Source organism: Crocodylus siamensis, chromosome 1 (assembly GCF_052110815.1).
Source record: "Crocodylus siamensis isolate JL-2025a chromosome 1, ASM5211081v1, whole genome shotgun sequence".
Lineage (NCBI taxonomy): Eukaryota > Metazoa > Chordata > Crocodylia > Crocodylidae > Crocodylus > Crocodylus siamensis.
This window is the reverse complement of record NC_143395.1, coordinates 417,684,647-417,702,794: the sequence shown is the minus strand read 5'-3', so window position 1 is coordinate 417,702,794 and position 18,148 is coordinate 417,684,647. Positions and strand designations below refer to the sequence as shown.

The 18,148-nt window shown below is 50.5% G+C and overlaps 1 protein-coding gene across 2 annotated transcripts in view; it reads left to right on the top strand.

The window, feature by feature from the left end:
• The first annotated feature begins 916 nt into the window (after positions 1-916).
• CHRDL2 (chordin like 2) overlaps positions 917-18,148 on the top strand; it is a 61,914-nt gene continuing 44,682 nt past the window's right edge. The window contains exon 1 of one of the 2 annotated variants that reach the window (XM_090030821.1): positions 917-1,264. In XM_090030821.1, the coding sequence (XP_089886947.1) occupies positions 1,183-1,264 (82 nt within the window). In that variant the 5' untranslated portion in view covers positions 917-1,182. Of the gene's footprint in view, positions 1,265-10,810; positions 10,886-18,148 lie in introns of those variants that run through there. The other variant, XM_090030822.1, reaches the window with a different exon arrangement.

Genomic DNA, 18,148 nt, shown 5'->3' with positions numbered 1-18,148 from the left:
TGAACTGAACCTCCCCAGTGCCCCTGGGAGACTGTTTTATAGGAGGGGAAACTGAGGCCCATGCAGGATAAGTGACTGAGCCTCAGCCTGGACGGACACCCACAGTGCCAGGCTCCCCATGCAGCACTACAACCACTAGACCCATCCTGCCTTTTTGGTGTACAAAACAATCAGCAGCAAAAGTCCTAACCGTGGCCTCCTTCTCCTCTACCTTCCCAGTCCGGAGCCACCAGAGCTGGAAGGCTTTCATTGCCTGCGAGGTGGACTTCTGCAGGAGACCGAGGAAAGATGAATGAGTTTTCACATGAAGAAGCAACAGATACAACAGCAGAGTTAAATGCAATGCTGGGATATCCCAACACCTTTCGAGAGTTAGTGCAGTGCTAGTGTGAATGCAGTTGAAAGGGCTTGTCTTTAGTGTGGATGTTCAAACCGTGGCTTGGATAACCTAGGACTGGGGACCCGGGAGAGCTGGCAGAAGATCAGGATACATTCCCCATGAGTGGGGATACACTGGATGCGAAGCTGATGCTACAGACTCGTGATGGAGCCGTAGGGTGGGAAGAGACCTGAAGGCTCGAGTCCAATCCCCTGCCCAGATGCAGGATTTGTTGTTCCTAAAGTGAATTGTCCAATCCTTTGCTAAGTTCAGGGGTATTTTTTCCTATGAAAGGGGAAAGGTACTTGGGGGGAAGGGAAAAGCCACAGCCTGGGTGCGAGGAAACAATCCCAAGAATGTTATACAGCATGACGATGGGAAAAAAATATATCCCTGGGAAGCCTGCAGAAAGGGAGGGGTTAACGTGTTTCAACGCCCTGGAAAGCCTCCTCCTGTCCCTCCCCCATCTCTCCCCAAGTCGCCAAGGAATTGCACAAAAGTGGGAAAATAAAAAAAAAAGTGCTGATTTTTTTTTTTAATATACTTTGGGTAATCGGAACAAACAAAGTTCTTTGCTCTCCCCTAAAGGAGGCGCCTTTGATGAGAGTAAAATAAACTGCAGCTGGGACCTCTGTGTGAAGCAGGAATTAGCTGGGCTGTGCGCGTCTGTCTCGCGTGCTGCCTCTGTGGTGCTTGGCTGCTGCTTTTTTGGATACCCGGTCCTTTTGACACTTTCTCAAAGGAAAGCATTTGGTGGCCTTCCCCTCCCTGCCCCTTCCCTGCTCTCCCTCTTGAGTGGAAGAATGATTCCTGAAATCCAAGATGTTTGCTCTTTCCTGGGATTTTTGCTCCTTTTTATTGCCTCTGAGGTTGAAGCCAGAGCTCGTAAGTAAAGGGTGACTTAAAAAAAAAAAAAAAAGGCTAAAGGGGTTATCATTAAGGATGAGACAGAAGGGAAGGGATGAAAGTTAGCCGCGGGGGAGCAGGATTTGTGTGATGGGGACTTCTTCCTCCAGGTGTGCCGTGGCTGGGAGGAGTGATCATAAGGGATGATCAGTGGCAGAGAAAAAACAAAGACGTGACAAGTGCTACATGTGGCGGATGTCGGGAATCGGTGCAGAGGTTTGTGCGTCCTCTCTCAAACTGACAGCAGCGGGGTCAGGTATGAGAGCACGGGGTCAGAGTTACACCTACGCATGTTCCCTTCCTCGGCTTTGCAGCGAGTCCGTGTAGCTGACAGCAGAGGCTGGGTCCCCCGGCGTGGGGCTCAGCACTGTCCTAATGAGCATATCCTGGTGATGGATGCTCAGGACTCTACGAATGGGGCACCTGTGCCCAGGGGGTGGTTGGAGACGTCGCCAATACCGTACCAGTGAATCTCTTGCTCTAGGAAGCGCTTGGACATCATTTCTTCTAACAGGATTCAGTCTCCTGGAGGGGGGCAGCTGTGCTTGTGGAGCCCTCTGCTTTGGCACAGGTGGCGTGGCAAAGAGAGCAATGGGATGGTGGCCGTGCTGTTGGGAATTGTGTAGTAGGGCGCTCAGAGCGCAGAGTTTGCAGGGTGCTGGAGCCGTTTATCTTATCCTTACAAATAGGTCTTTCCGGTTAAAGCCCTCTAGGGTGATTGAGACTCCTGCTCAGTGGTGGTGAGGGCTGCTCCATCCCCACAGCATGCCAGTCAACAGCAGGGACACGGCAAGGATCTTTTAAGTACAGGTTTTTACCTGGTGGGGATGTTTCCCTGAGTATAGCTCTGAAAGGGTTGGCAGATCCGTGCTGCATTTCATATGCACTCTCTGCATCCTGGATGATACGGATGCACCTCTTCAGAGACAACTGGGAATAACCAGCTCAGGAGGCTCCGTGCCTTAAACTGCACGACTGAGCTTCAGCTCAGCCAAAAGCCTGAGATGGGAAAGTCAGTGCACCTCTCTGTGTCTCAGTTTCCCTAGCTATAAAATGGGGGTGGTGCATCCAGCAGGTCAGCAAAATACGTAAAGGTACTTTCCTTGGGGATGCAGTCTTTGTGCCTGCCTGTATAGCACCTTGCACACTGCTGGGACATCAGGATGGTGCCGGAAGAGGGAACAAAGTGCAGAGTGTGGTTAATAAATGTGCAGGGCTCCTTTCACTTAATACCAGCGTGGAGCCTCACTTGCAATGGAGTTGTCCCCACGTACCCTTGCTATCGCTCCCATCCAGAGTGACTGCAGCACCGTTCTCACGGAGCGCAGCCAGCTGCTCTCCCTGCTTGCTGGCCAGGTCCCCGTGCAAACATCTCCGAGATCTTCCCTGGTGGCACCCTCACCCTAGCCCTGGCTGCTCATGCTGAAGGTTGTGCCCTTCTTGCAGCAGGCTCAGGGCTATGAGAGAATGAGCAAACACAAGTAATGGGGAACCCATCTGTTGCTGGACAGAGCTAGCCCGCAAAGAGAAGGGATTCCTAGAGGGATGATAGAAAATGCTACCCCGGGAGGTCTGGAAGGGATGCCAAGCCCCAGGCTTCAGGGCTCCAGACAGTCCCTAACTCTTGGAGATTAAACCAAGATTTTTGTGGGGAGCAGATCATTTTGCCTCTGCCTGCGGGGAGGTCTCACACTTCCCTCTACAGCCTCTGCTGCTAGCCACAACCAGCGATGGCAGACCAGATGCACCGTGGCTCTGGTCCAGGCTGGCAACTCCTCCTGCCTCTGAGAGGCAGGTACAAGGAGGGGAGATATCCGCTGACTGCTCACCAGTTGTAGAAAAAATGGGCCAGATTTCCCCCTGGGGCAACTGTGCACAAATCAGGCATTGCGCTGGGGCTCACTTCGGTGCACAGCACACAGGTCTGCTGTTGGGCCAGCAGAATTTCCCATTCCCACCTCTTTCCCAAGGAGAGTTTCTCCAGGGGAGAGCTCTGGTGGGAAGTGTGTATATCCCAGTGACCAGTTACCCTGGTGCTCCTGAATATGGGCCCTGGACCATTTGTGAGCAAGGGCATTGGGGATGTTGATTTCTAGCCTGCCTGCCTTTCTCCGTGCTGCTCGGTCCTGTTGTAAGAAGCCTAACTTGTGTCTTTGCCATAAACCCATCAGGAGAGCTGTTGAGCTGTATTTCTTGGCTGTGATGTGGGGGGAGTCCTTTCTTTGTCAGCGCACAGCTTGGAGATCTCCTCTGACACGTGAATCCTCCCTGCTCCAAACCCAGTGGACCCGTCCTTCCCACCTGAGGTTAAACGGGGCATTTCTCACGGGAGGGCTTTGGGGGAGCTGGTTCGTTCACTGTCATGTAAGAACGTGCACTGATAGCAAACGTCTTGTAACATAGCACAGCAGGCACTAAAATCCAGCAGGGCATTGGGAAACCCTTCCCTGCTGGACGCACCCTTTATCCATCAGAAACAGGTGTCTGATCTACAGCAAGGGGCTGGGCTGAGTCCTAATCTGAGGGTCACATCGCTGTAGGCTCTTGGTTAGGTTGTGCTCTCGGTTGCATCTCTGGGCTGGCTGGCCTTGCTGTCGAGAAACTATGAAACTAAGTACGTGGCAGTTTGATAGTTTTCATAGTTTGGGGGGGCTGGAAGGGACTTTACGGACCATTGGGTCCAGCCCCCAAAGCACAGTGCAAGGCACGGCGAGATCAGCGGCGCGTGGGGTCTCTGCAGTGGTACTGCTGTAACAGCACTGTCCATCGCCAGAGGAGATGGGGTGCGGGATGCCGCAGGGGCATCTTTCGAGAGTCTCTAGATGAGCAGAGGAAGGCAGGGAGCCACGGTCCCGGCAGCGGGCTGCCCTCTTTAGCCAGCAGAGGTCTCTCCCATACGCACGAGAGGCAGCTGCTTCCACCGCTGCACCTGTTCCCGCAGCTGCTTTCCACCCTCAGCGGGGAGCGAGGCTCTGGCCGTGCTTCTGGCTTGATTGCTGCTGGCATGGACCGTGCTGTGACAGCAGACAGGCCACGCATCCAGGCTGCATCCCCTCTGCTGCTGGGTGCTGGGCTTCCTTGCACGGGTCCAGAGTCTGGCTGCCCCCGGGGGTGGGCACTGCCCTCTGGCCACCCACTGCCAAGGCTGGTAATTGGGCCGTGCTGCTAGCTAAGCATGCCCTGTGTTGTTCTCCAGCCTGTTTTGGGGTGCAACGGCCTGATTTCTGAGCTTTAGCAGCTGGGCAGGGTATGTTACTCAGGGGCACGTCTGCCGCTTCAGCCTCAGCAGGATCCAAGAGAAAGACACAAGGGCCTGGAGCATGGACCATATGTCTCCCCTGCATCCTGTCCTCGGCCTTCCCTGGCTCCATCCCATCCCCTGCACAGCGCACCCCCTCTATGATTGGGGTGTAGCTCCCAAGGTCCTCTTTTGAGAGGAAGGATGGTCCAGTTGCCAGGCATTAACTAACAATTCAGGAGACTCTTCTGTCTCTTCCACAGATGGCCTTGCGCCTGGGCAAGCCATTTATCTTCAATCCTTCAGCTCCACCTGTGCAGAACAGGGAAAACAGAAGATCCTTCCTGCAGAGGGAAGCATGCAACTGCTATGCTCTGCCATCACGGGGACTATGATAAAGCTCCTTTAGCTGGAGAGGTTTCATACAGAGGATGGGAGGTATGCATCAGCTGAGATCTGCACCCTTTCTCTGCCACTAAATGTGGAGAGTTAGGGGCATGAGATGAGGCCTTTGCTCTTAGAGCTAGGCCCTGGCAGTAAAATAAGGGCACCCTTACAGCCTTTAAAAGCACTCAAGTACAACAATAAAACCAGTCAGGGCCCTCTATTAATCATCTCTCTAATCTGCAAGGACCTGGGCAGAAGCTGGCTGGGTTGCACATGGTGATGATTTATAGCTTGCATGGTGCCAACAGTTGGCATAGGTGCTAAGTGAGTCCTGAATCCAAAACCTGGCTTAGCCAGTGGGCTGGAACAGGTTTAGGTGCAAAACAATAGCTTTTGAGAGGAGGAAAAATGAGCTGGCAATAGAATATGTCACAGCTGTGTGTGAGCAGAGGAGAAATGGGGGTCCAGGGACTAAGCACTAGCAGCGCCCACTCAGAAGACCCCATTCAAGTCCCCATGTAATCGGCGGTAGGTTATGTAGGATGTACGCTGCAGTATGTCCTGACCAGGAAGGTTTGTGGGTGTCGTGCTCACACACTTCAAAGCCCAGATTACACCAGTGGGACTCCTCTGGGCTCCTCATCCCCAGTGGCCGCTCATCAGAAAAAAAGATTTGCAGAGGTCCCCTGGCATAAACCATCCCCAGTGGACTTCTGGGTTTGCAGTGCCCCTTTCTGGGGTGGGGGAGATGAGCACTTCATTTCCCCCATGCCTTGTTTGCGACTAGGGGACTTCTGTTTTCTTCTTTGCTGTGTTGTGGGGGTGAAGCCGAGAGCTGTGCAGAAAGGGTCGCTCCGTTCTGCAGAGAATTTACATTTTTGCTTTGGGTCCACTTTGCAGCCAGTGTCCCCAAATGTAGAAAATCTCTGCAAAGCAGAGTCTGAGAACGACCTGTTGTGCAAATGGCAGTGATTCACTTCCAGCATTTCAGGTGAAATCCCATCCAGCAGAGGCCCAGCACGCAGCTGAGCCTTCCGGACACTGCCTTGTAGAATAATGTACAGTGGAGAGGGTGTCCATCGGGGCACCCATTTCCGTGTCCTGGACACATAAGAACAAGGGGATGCCCAATGAAAAAACAAGTCAATTCATGTGAATCTGACAAAGTGGCATACTTTTCTGCCGCTGATGCAGTTAACCTGTGGAACTCACTGCCCCTCGATATTATTTGGCACTGAAAAATTAGCAAAAGAGATTGAATCATCTTAGATGTTCATAGGGTGGTTTAAACAGGGAGGATCCTGCCTTGTGGGGTGGGGTTTGAACTAGATGAGGTTTCTCCCAACCCAATTTTTCTGTGATTCTGTGAGTTGTAATCAACTACAGCTTGGCTAAAAATGCATAAGAGTGTGCTTCAAGACATAAGCCAGTTTGAAAGAAATTTCTCCTATTGGCTAGGATAGTTTTAGAGTTTTATCCACATCTGAACCATCCAACACTGGCCTAACACAGGGCTCAGGACTAAGTGTATCATAGTCTGCTGATTATAGCAATCCCAATATGATGCAGGCCATATAGTTCCGTGGGTGCCATTGGCTCCAGAAACTGGTATGTTTGTGTGTTTCCCACACATTTGCATACCTGGGACATAGTTTTTTCTGGATTAAAATAGGCGGTGCACTTCACTCTTACACTCAAAATGGTGTATCTGTCTGTTTTGTTGTTTCAAAACACATAACATCTTCCATTGCCCGGCCAAAGGAGATCATACCAGTGCTGAAATGCACCATTAAAAAAGGACACTAAATCCATCTTGCTTTAAGCAAAGGATTGGTCTCTATAAAGGTGGGGGGGGGCACGGTTCTTACCCTTTCTAGCCCCAAGGTCCAGCAGCACCTTTCTGAATTCATGGAGATAGATCTATATTCAAAAAGGATATGCAGGAGGCCTTGAGGCTGAAGAAGCTGGGAATCACCAATGTAGCCAGTGCCCTTAAGGGTGGTGGAGGCAGGACCTCACCCTGGTGTGCCCTGCTCTCTCTACTGTCTGCTCCCTCCAGACCCCTGGTCTGTACCTTCCAGGTCAAGGGCAGTCCCCACTGCTGATGCTGATCCTGCAGGGTCTCACAGGCTGGCAACCACCCCACGGGCCCTCCTGCCAGCCCGGGGATAGGGGAGGAGTGGGGTTGGGGGGGGATGAGAAAAGTGGAGCTGTGTCTGTGCATCCATCTGTGTGGAAGAGCCAAGGGAAGAGGTTTCTGTAGCCACAATCCCCAAACAGCCTGAAGGGGCATTTAGCTTGAGGAGCGAGTGCTGACTTCCACACGTGTGCGCTGATAGAGGAGCGGTTAGGATGCAACTTGCCAAGAACCCAGCATGTTTTAACGAGTCCCTTCACCACCCTCTCCCTCCACCATAACTAGTGTTTTAAAACTTCCCTAAATCCGTGGCTGTTATATCAGCTCTGGGATTTTTTAGCTGCTGGCTTGCTTCTTCCTCTGTTGATGACAGCCCACAAACACTTGCGCACCCCGAACACACCCAGAATAACATTTGCTGGTGAGAGCATGACTCTGATTAAAGCCAGCGATGGCTAGCAATCCTGTTTAGTTAGCTATGCCAAGCTTTGATAAACTGGGGAGAGAGCTCTGGTAGGACTGTACAATCCATGTGAGAACAAGACTTCACACAAAAGGTTGCAGAAGGAGAGAATGAGGCTTTGTGACTATTGAAATAGATGCGACTATACGGGCCAGCTCACTGGAGTTGATGGAAATCTGAGCACTGATCTTAGAGAGCTTGGTCGTGGTCCCTACTCAACAGGCACCCAGGATTACACTCTCGTCCCAGGTACGTTGAAGTCACTTCCCTGATTGCAGGTGACACATGAATCTCGTGGTCTCAAAGGAATCCACTTCTTATTACTCCTGCCCTCCCTGGGCTAGTTACAACACCTACAATTTTCCTTCTCGTTCCCATTGGAGTTGGTGGTCTTGCATGAGTCCACATCGACATCTGCCTGCTGGGCTGCTGTGATTCTCCCCACAAGTGCCCATCTGCATGGGCAAAATGAACCTTGCCTTCACAGACAAAATCATAGAAAAAGGAATGGGAAGGACTTTGCGAGGTCATCTGGTCCACCCCCTGTCCCGAGGCAGGGTCAGCTACTTCAGTCATGCCTGATAGATCGCCACCTGTTTAGACTCAAGGCCCTGTCTCCGAAAATGCCAGCTTTTAGCTTTCACTTGTTTCTTGACTACAGGGAAAAGACTAGAGCAATTCTTCTGCTGTTGCAAAGAACTCAGAAAGCCCATTGCACATCAGCATGTCTTTGCCACGACGGATTCCTGTTTGAAATCTCTGGGTTTCTCTTCTGAATCACGCGGACATGTTTGCACACCTAATGGTGTTCATATTGCAGCACCCTGCTTGAGAGTCACCCCGGCATCTGGGCTTCGAAACCTCTAGTGGTAGGGGTCCCACAGCCCCTCTAGGTAAGCTCTTCTAGCGCTTAATTATAAAGTGCTTCAGGGTAAAGAGGACTAGAGCAATGTGACAGGTTATGATGCCCTTTTCCCTGAGATTTTCTGAGCAGGGGAGGATGGCTGCTGAATGCAGTCATGTCAGTCATGTGAACGGAGCAGTTGATTTCCAGGTAGGATGTTGCCAAGGAGGACTTCCTCACCTGATGCATCTAATCCCTTTGCAAGAATAGGCAATAACTGAGGAGCTGTACAGAAGGTGCATTTCATGGGGCTCCCAAATTATCAGGGATAATCCTCCAGCATCATGTCATTGCGATCCCTCAGGGAGCGAGGCGTCAGGTTGCTTATCTGTGATTACGGCTGGAAATTCCCCACAAGACGGAGATAGAAGAGATGGCGAGCGCAGATCTCAGCAGCCCAGCCAATTCTTGTCAGTACGGGCTGGGGAAACTGAAGTCTGGGGCCGGGGGCGTCTTGCACGCACGTGTACATGCGCGCGTGAGCCCGGGTGTGTGATTTGGACGCTCAGTGTGTTTAATCCTTGATCCTTTAATACGGCCAGACAGAAGTAAAATAAAAACACAGCCGACACTGAGTGAGGTGACTCTTTTTATAGCCACCACGCTAGGCTTCAATAACAGCTACACACGCTTTTTTGTTAATTATCTGGCATATGGGCTTGGGACTCCGGCCAGCTGGGCTCTCCCTACGCCTGGCTGTGACTAAGGACTTTCAGTCCAAGCGTGCCACTGTCAACTCAGCACTCATGGCAGTGACTGACAGGCATGCGAGCTGACCAAGAAATGCACGTCCTGAGACAGTCTTTCATTCAGCTGGCCCACACCACAGCGTGCTGGATTCAGCCAAGCGGAGCAGCCCTGGCAGCAAATGTGCCCCCCGGTACCTATGCTGCATAGATGTGAGTGGACATAGGTCAGTGCAGCCCGGGCAAAGATCTGGCCCATTGTATGGAGCTGCGTCCTGACAGGACCAAACGTTTGGAGTCTGACTCACGCACCATTGCGTGCCCTCGTGGGGAAGCAAACTTTGCAGAGTCCTGAATCTGATGTGAGCTCGTAAGCCAGGGGTGCTCAACATCTGGTTTGCTGGCCAGATCCGGCCCAGGGTGCTGTGTCGTCTGGCCGCGGGGCTCCCCAAAGAGCTGGGGCTTCGGTGGTGAGAGAGCGGTAGCACTACTCCCTTGCGGCCCAATCTCCAGATCCATGGGGAGCCCTGAGGGCTGGGTCCCAGCGTGTGGGGCTGGGAAAGGGCAGTGCTGGCCCCCTGGGACCCGGTCCTGGTGCCTGGGCAGTGGGGTGGGGCAGTGCCAGGCTCCGAGGGCCCAATTGTGGTGTAGAGGGAAGGGTAGGGTCAGTGCCAGGGCCCAAGCTAGCCCACAGACTTGCCCCATGGCCCTCATCTGGCCCGCGGGGCCAACAGGTTGTGCACCACTGCTCTAGGCAGTCAGTGCCTTTGATGAATCTAACCCAGATTTATTTTGCCCCATAAGCTTTATTCAGAGGCAAGAGTGACTCACGCCTAGATTTGCCATCATAAACCTCAAACAAGGATCTAGAGCAGGGATCAGCAACCTTTTAGGAGCAGGGGGCCAGATTAGATCCTGCCCACTACCCCGCTAGCTGGCTCCATGCTCCCAACACAGCCACCGCTCCTGACCCCGGCGCTGACGACCCGGCTTCACAGGCCAGATGGTATCACTTGACGGGCCATATCCATAGGTTGCTGGCCCCTGATCTGGGGGAAGGAATGAGGATGGGTGTTTGCTTTGTTCATCCAGATCAGAACAGCAATAGATCCTCTTTCTTTCGGGAGAAACAATGGGTAGGGCTAGAGCTTCAGCTGGTCTAACTAGTACACCTCCAACGAAGCCATTTTGCATCCATTGAGGACCTAGTGAATGTACATCCCATGGCAAGCCATGTCATGCAGGGTAGGTTTGATCCAGGGTCAGCACTTTGCAGAGCTGAGAAAAGAAAGCCAGATTCAGCCTCTTTCAGCATGTCTCCAGGGCTCCCAAACAAGCTAAGGCAAATTAGCGCTCTTTTCCAGGCCTACATTCAAAGGGAGAACAACCTTTGCTAAAATGCAGCAGTTTTCCCCAACATCCCTTGTGGGGTGGGGGTGGGGGCCAAGCAGGGAGTGGGGGTTGACAAGCTGGGCCAAGACAGCGTGTGTTAACTAGGTCCTTTGATTCGAACATGCACGTTGTGGCTTCTTCTTTGATGCCTGTGCTGGCTTCTGCTTGCTGGAGCTGTCCGTCACAGGAGTGGAAAGCAGCGGGAGGCACTTCCTCCGGCGTGAAACGGGTGTTTCTGTGAGCTGGCGGCATTGCCTGTTGCTGCATTCACTAATCAAGGCTGAAGGAGTAGGTGTATTTTCCTGACAAGTTTTCCCGGGGGAGGCCGGTGTTTGCTCTGCAGTTCTTGAATGCCTTCCCTTTGATGATCACAGATGCTTTGCCAACAGCACGGTATGTGTGTATATGTATATGTATGTGTGTGTATATGTATGTATGTAGATGTACCCGGGGAGGCTGTGATTCCCTTGAGGTCATGCAGAAAACCTGGCTTTACAACCCATGCACTTTTCAGTCCTAGGCTTCTGCTTTTCCTACGTGACCAATCTTTTCTCTCTGTGCAAACAGAAACAATGTCTTCTGTTACACAGTACAGCCCAATTCTGTACTGGGATTTCTTCCATCAGAGGGAGATCTGCCCAAGAAACATGGGTCCAAAATCAGAGTCCCTGCACTGACTTCCCTTCTCCCGCAGCCAGCTCTCCGTCCTTAGAGGGCACAAGGACAGGTGCAGGCGGGACCGAGAGGTGAAACTGCATGTGGGATGTTTGATAAGCGGGAATATGCTGACCTGCTTAGCTCAAGGAGGCTTGGGTGGCATTTCTCCAGGTCTGAGAAAGGTTGCACTGAATGAAACCAGGTGGTGTGCATATGTATGTATCTATATACATAGAGCTGGAAAGGACCTTAGAAGATCTCTAGTCAAGGCACGAGCACGTCTATCTCAACTCTGGACAGGCTTTGCTTTAGTGTGTTAAAAACCTCCAGTGAAGGAGACTCCACCATCTCTACCCAGCCGGCTCTAGTACTTCACAACCCTTACAGATAGGAAGGTTTCTTGATACTTAACCTACATCTTCTTTGTTGCACACATTATTTCAGCTACTTCTTGTCCATTCTGCACCGGACTTAGAGAATAGCAGATCACCAAACTCGTCATCATAATCTTTTCGATATCAGAAGTTGGCTATCGTGGCCCTTGTACTCTTAGTTTCCATTGGTGAAAATTAATAGAAGCAATCTTCTTCCCAATTACACGCGCAGGAGGGGATCAATGAATATTCATTCCCGATGCTGTTTTCGCAGCAGATGGAGCTCCAGTTCAAGAGTTTTCTCTGGACTCAGAGAAGCCATCGCTGCATGATTCAAATCAAGGTAACCTCCGTTCATCAGGGATAGGCATCGCTGGGAGCCCTCGCCTGCTGCCATTGACATCAATGACAAAACGTCCACTGAGCCATGTCAGCAGTGGACACTGGAGGGTCAGTCTCATGAAGGCACTCAAGCAGCTTAAAAACCTGGGTGAAGAAGCAACTGGTATGAGCGAAACTTTACCTCCTTTGCTACATTTCCACTGCCTACAACATGGGTTTGGAAATGTCTAGGTGCTCAGGGCCTGATTTTCCTCATGCCTAGGCTGAATGTCTTGGCTGAACGATAGACGGCAGGGGCAGGTGAGGTAGATGAAAGCAGAATAAGGGTTATTGCTCTCACGGCCTGCGAGGATGAAGAGGTTTGAGTCTCCTCCACCGAATGGTTTGAGAAGGGGGTAGGATATATGCTGGTTGTCATGCCCTCAGTGCATAGCCATATTGAACTACCCACCTCTCCCTTCTCTCCACGGTGAGCACTGGAGGGAGAGATGCTGCTCTGCAAAGGGGTGTTTGATTTGGCTATTTCCGTGCCCCCAGCTCCTGACCTTGAACTGCCACCCCAAACCCAGGGCTCCCCAATGCCACATGTCATCAGATAGAGAAATACCCTGGTGGTGCTCCTTCTGGTGGAGTCCTATGAGGTTAAGGCTGCCCTATTTTAGAGGGACAAATGTGACCTTCTGCAAGGGAACGCACCGCTGGAATAGTAAACGAGGCCGTGGTTTTAAATGTAATGTGCCCCTTCGTATTTGAAAGTCTTCTCTAGTGTGAAAATCCTCCTTAAAAGAATAAAACAACACAACTTTTGTGAGCGTGTGATGCTGAAGACGGCTGTAAATAAGGAGACTGAAACACAAATGGCGATTTATGGCCACAAATAGCTTTTCAGGCCGAGCAAATTGGGAAGCTATCCAGCGGTTGGCCTATGAAAATGAAATGATTATACTGGCATGGGAAAAAATGATCTGACGTCTCAAGCGTTTTGAGCCTCCTCCTTCAATACATCCCTGGATCACCTTGAACTGAACGCCTGCGCACTTGGTGCCAAGCGTGCAGCATAGCGCTTCTGAGATGCAGACAAGTGTCTACTGGTGCCCACGACTGCCAGGCCTTCTTAATTTTAACTGCTGGCCCCTTGCAGACGTTCATCAAGCTTGCTCTCTAGGTCTGGACTCCAACCAGGGATCCCCTTCTGAAAAGCAAGTGATTAAACATTTGAACCGTGTAGCCAACTGGCATGGAGAGCCTGCTCACTTAGCAAAACTATGTCATATTAGGGTAACTATATTTCTTCACCTTCAGCATAATTCATTAAGATGCTGCAAGCATGGAAAAATGAGGTCATTATTTATCACTTCGAAAATTATTTTTTACTAGTTCTTGCAGTTTCCAACCCGGTGTAGATAAACACGGTGCCTTGCAAAGCCAGTCATTTGCTCTATGGTCACGCCATTCCTATGGGCCGGGGTGGAGAAAGATGAGTTTGTTGATTCTTCGTCACTTTGGTGTGAGTTAGGTGGGTGTCTTTGGAAATGGATTGGCCACACACTTGGAGAGACTGGAGACCTTCACAGTCCTGCTTAGCGTGCAATGCAAACTCCTGCAGCAACACTAAACACCATCCTGTTTGCACTGGAATTTTCTTCTGGAATGGACAATGGGGGCATTGTATCACGCTGTGTTTTGTACAGTCACTCAAGGGATTAATAAAAGGTGGTCTGAGCAGAGAGGTGGGTTTAATCCTCAGGACATGCTAAAGTTCTGTATGGCATGGATGGAGACATGTTTGGGTAGAAACAGAAACAGAGGGTGGGTTTTGGTAACAGAGGGTGTGTCTACACATGCTTTTACATGCTCCTAAACTTAATGCACACTTGCCTAATGTGCAGTAAGGCGATTCAGGTGTGCATCTACACATGCACACGCTAAGGCACATTAATGCGGTGTGTAGACTGACTTGGGACTAAAGTTAGTCCCAAGTCATTCAACACACACAGCGGTAATGCACTGTAGTGCGTCTACACGTGCATTAAGGTGCTTTAGCTATCCATGCCTAATTTGATACTTGCTTTTGCAGGTATCAAATTTAGGTGCGAATAGCCTAAAATTGCCATTTTTAAGGTGCATTAAGGGTGTGCATGTGTAGACCCGTGCCCTTAGTGCACTTTAAAAATGGCTAATGTGCCTTAAATTGGCATGTCTAATTCATGATGCACCTGGAGTGAGGCATTTAAAATAGAGCTACCAACGCAGAATAAACCTCATGCCCCAGTGAGTTGCTACTTTGTTTGGTTCATCCCTGGACTGTGTAATTTAAATGCTTTCATGTGGTCATATCAGGTGCTTCTAGGTCACATCTCCATAGATCAAGGATTCAAAGGCAATGAGGTCTTGGTATCTGCCTGTATGTTTAAGGCATGGTGATGTGGATGGAAGCCATGTGTTTCTACCCATCATTTTAGTAAGGGATCAGTTAGAGGATCAAAATCCTCCTCCCAATCTCTCTATGAACTGCATTTGACTCCTACTTTGCAGTGGTTGCAATGGTACCTTCAGAGTTTCATAATGATGTCTCTTGTTAAAGATAGCCTGAGGGTCAGTTAACACAAGAAGAGGTTACATGCTAAAGAGACCAGGCAAAGCATGGGTCTACAGTGCAACAGGGGGAACAGTGCAACTATGGCACATGCTAATCAGTGCTAGCTTAAACCAGCTTGCATGCATAGCGGTAGCTCTGAAGGCATATTAGACACCATGGTATGGACACAGGGTTCCTCGAAACTTTTTGCTAGCACATGCCAAACCCAGTGGCGCTGTGTCTTCACTGCTACTGCTACCCGAGCTACCAAGGGTATGAAATAACACACCTTCTTTTGGCTGTGTGGACAAACCTAAAGGGCAAGGAGAGAAAGGGCAGTGCTGAATGGTATTTATGCACCAAACTCCTCCTAATTTTCATGGGAGTTAACACATCTGGCCCAAGTGTCCTGCATAAGATCACCCTACAGGCTGGGAACAATTAGGAGTAAAATTGAGCTGCCCATATCTCCTAACCATCATCCTACCCACCACATCACCCTGCCTTCTGGGGGTTGAAGTACCATTCTTCTTTGCCTGAGCTCTCCAATCCTAAGGAAGGTGGGGTAAAGACCTGAGTGAAGATGGGATGCCTTGGGCTTATCTTTGCCTCCAGTGGTGGAGAGATGTGGTTGTGAGTCCTGGTGTGTTGCTCCCTGGGTTGCAGAGTGCAGGTTTGTTCCTCAGAGAAGCATTTGTCACATCACATCAACATGAGCATCTGGTGCTCATGGAAGAAAAGGGAGTAGAGGAACGCACGCTAGGGCATCTGAGCTGAAAAAGAAGACTGAAAGTTCCCCTGCGCTTGCAGGAAGGGAGGTTTGGGGACCTGCTCATTCCGCAAGTGCAGCATAATCCATGGCACGTCAACGCCAAATCTCTCGCTGGCTTCCACCAGCCCAGATTTCACCCCAAGGACTGCAGGGGCAGATTTTCCAAGGACACTTGGGCACCCAGGCAGGGGGAGCTGGGCTCCGTGCCTCTGAAAATAAAGATCTTCCTCCCCCGCTGCAGCCCTGGAAATCCCGCCCCCCAGCAGCGGGAGGTGGAATTTGAGGCCCTGTAAATTCATAAGGTAGCATAAATACCTCAGCTGCCTTATGGCAACATAATCACCTGAGCCACTCAAATCCTCTCAATGACATAACCTTTTAAATCCCGTTAAATATTTAGTGTGGCTTTAAGCACTTAAACTACTAATGACATACACTGACAAGCAAAGACTTATTCAACGAAAGAGCACAAACCACTCTCAGTCTCGGGGGCTGACTGGTGCCGGGTGATGCATGCCGATGTGAGCAAACAGGGCCATGTGCTCGTCTCCGTTACAGAGGTGCTATTTGCACCTTGGACAGCGGCGGTGGCCAGGGCAGGGGTGGTGTCTGCTTGGGTTGGTGATGGCAACCACTCACCCAGCCCTAGTCGAGGTCACTGCTCAGTTACCCCACTATAGAGCTGGAGCCATCCCATTAGCACTGGCGGAGTGTGCTCCAGTTTTGCATGGGTGTAGCAAGACCAGGATAATCGTGTGCAATACATTTTACTATAGGGAGGAAGAGCAGTTGAATCACGTTTTCTTTTGGGCATGTGCACCAGCTGGTTTTTCAGTTGTTCATAAGCTGGGTGGAGTGGCGGGCACTTTGGAGGGCAGGACTGGGATGCAGAAGGCCTCAATACACTGGGGAAATGGTCCAAGGTCCATTGAATGAAATTCAATAAGGACAAGTGTAAAGTCCTGCACTTGGGATGGCACAATCACATGCACCGATATGGGGAATGACTGGTGAGGCTGCAGTACTGCAAAAAAGGGCCTGTGGTGGACAAGCTGAACATGAGCCAGAAAGTGCTCTAGTTGCCAGATAAACCAATGCTAGGTTGTATTAAAAGAAGTGCTGCTTGCAAGTCATGAAAAGTGACTCTGCTACTCAGTTCAGCCCTCATGAGGCCTCACTTGTTGCCCTGTGCCTAGTTGTAGGCACGGCACTTCAGGATGGGGACAAATTGGAAAGAATCTAGCAGACAGCAACAAAAATGGTTGGAGTCTTGGAAACATAAGTTACGAGGAAAAGCTGAAAGTCCTGGGGTCATTTAGCCTGGAGAAGAGAAAACTGAGGCGGGGGGAGCTGATCACCTTCAGATACTTTAAGGGCAGTTGGAGAGAGAATAGTGATAGAGTATTCTTGGTGGCAACAGAAGACGGGACAAGGAACAGTGGTCTTAAATGGCAAGACGGAAAATTTAGGGTGGATCCTAGAAAAAATTTCTCATTATGAGGGTGGTTAAGCATTGGAACAGACTACCTAGAGCAGTTGTGGTTAATAACCCTCTTCTGTGGTTATTAAGACCAGGTTAGACTTGGCTGAGATGGTTTAGACAGGGATGACCCTGCCTTGAGCAAGGGATTGGAGTAGATGGCCTCCTGAGGTCCCTTCTAGCCCTGTTTGTCTCTGATCCTATGATAATTATCCAACTCATATTAACCTCCTTGGTCAATTTTCCCATTCAAGTCAAGCAGAGGCTTGGTGTAGATATCTAGGGAAGCAGAGTTGGGTTCATAGCTTTCAGGTTTCTGCAACATATAATGGCTTTCTCCCTGTGGAAAATTTCAATTGATCACAAATACAATTGTTATGCTTGCTCATTTCCAGGCACGAGCATTGAGTTTCCATTAGTTCTTGGCTGACCATTTTCAACTGAAAAAAGTTTGCTTGGAAGAACAATTTTCAGTCAGAAATGTTGGGCTAGCTCTTCTGCAGCCATTAACATTTCGGGGCGGGAGAAAGCGTTTGTTTTCACACCGTGGTATGGTAATGGGACATTCCTATTTTCTGTACTGAGAACTCGGATGAAACAGATTCTAGTCCGTGCTGGAGCAAAGTAACAGAGCCACGACCCTGCCATGAGAAGGAAGCTAATGATTCTCCCCAGGTGTGAGGACCCTCAGGAGGGATCATGTTTTCACTATCTAATAGATGAGATGGAATTGCTTTCCTCATTTTTGCAAACATGGAACTGAGGCTAACGTCTTGTCCACGTCAGTATTTAGGGTTGACCCTGAGGACTCAGTCTGAACTACCCCTCCCATGTATCTCTTGACCTTGCATCGTCTGCTTATTGTGCTGTTTTCAAGCCCTTCTAGGTGTGCTGTTTTGGTGTCCCTTCGCCAGACTAGCCTGATAGGCCAACAAAGCTGAGAAGGGGTCTTTGTCCTTTCTTGTCTCTAACAGGGCAGCTGCCAAGGGCACAAGAAATCCCATTCAAGGTGGTGGCATATCCAAATGAAAACCTTGCTGATCTTTTCCCAAATGCCAGTCAGGGCTGGACGCAGGCCTGAGGTGTACGCACTAACTTCAGCCCCCTGCCAGGTGGATGGAAAGGCTGATGGGCAGGAGGTCTGTGGTTGTGGCTTGCTTTCTACTGCATCGGGAAGCATGGTCGGGGGCAGGATTGCTCCACAGCAAGTTGCGCTGGCAGGGTAAGGGCTCATAGCCTGCCCTGCGCTTGGGCATGGCCCCTGGGAAGCCTGTGGACCAGATGACATGGCCTTGCACACTGGATCCAGATGGCCTCCCTTGCCAACCTTGCATATTCTAGTCCCAGGGGCACCCAGACTCTTTTCACCACCCTGGCAGCACGGACATCCCCAATGCTGGGCCACGTTCCTTGGTGGTGCCCAGACCTCCGGGTGGGGTGACACCAGCATGAG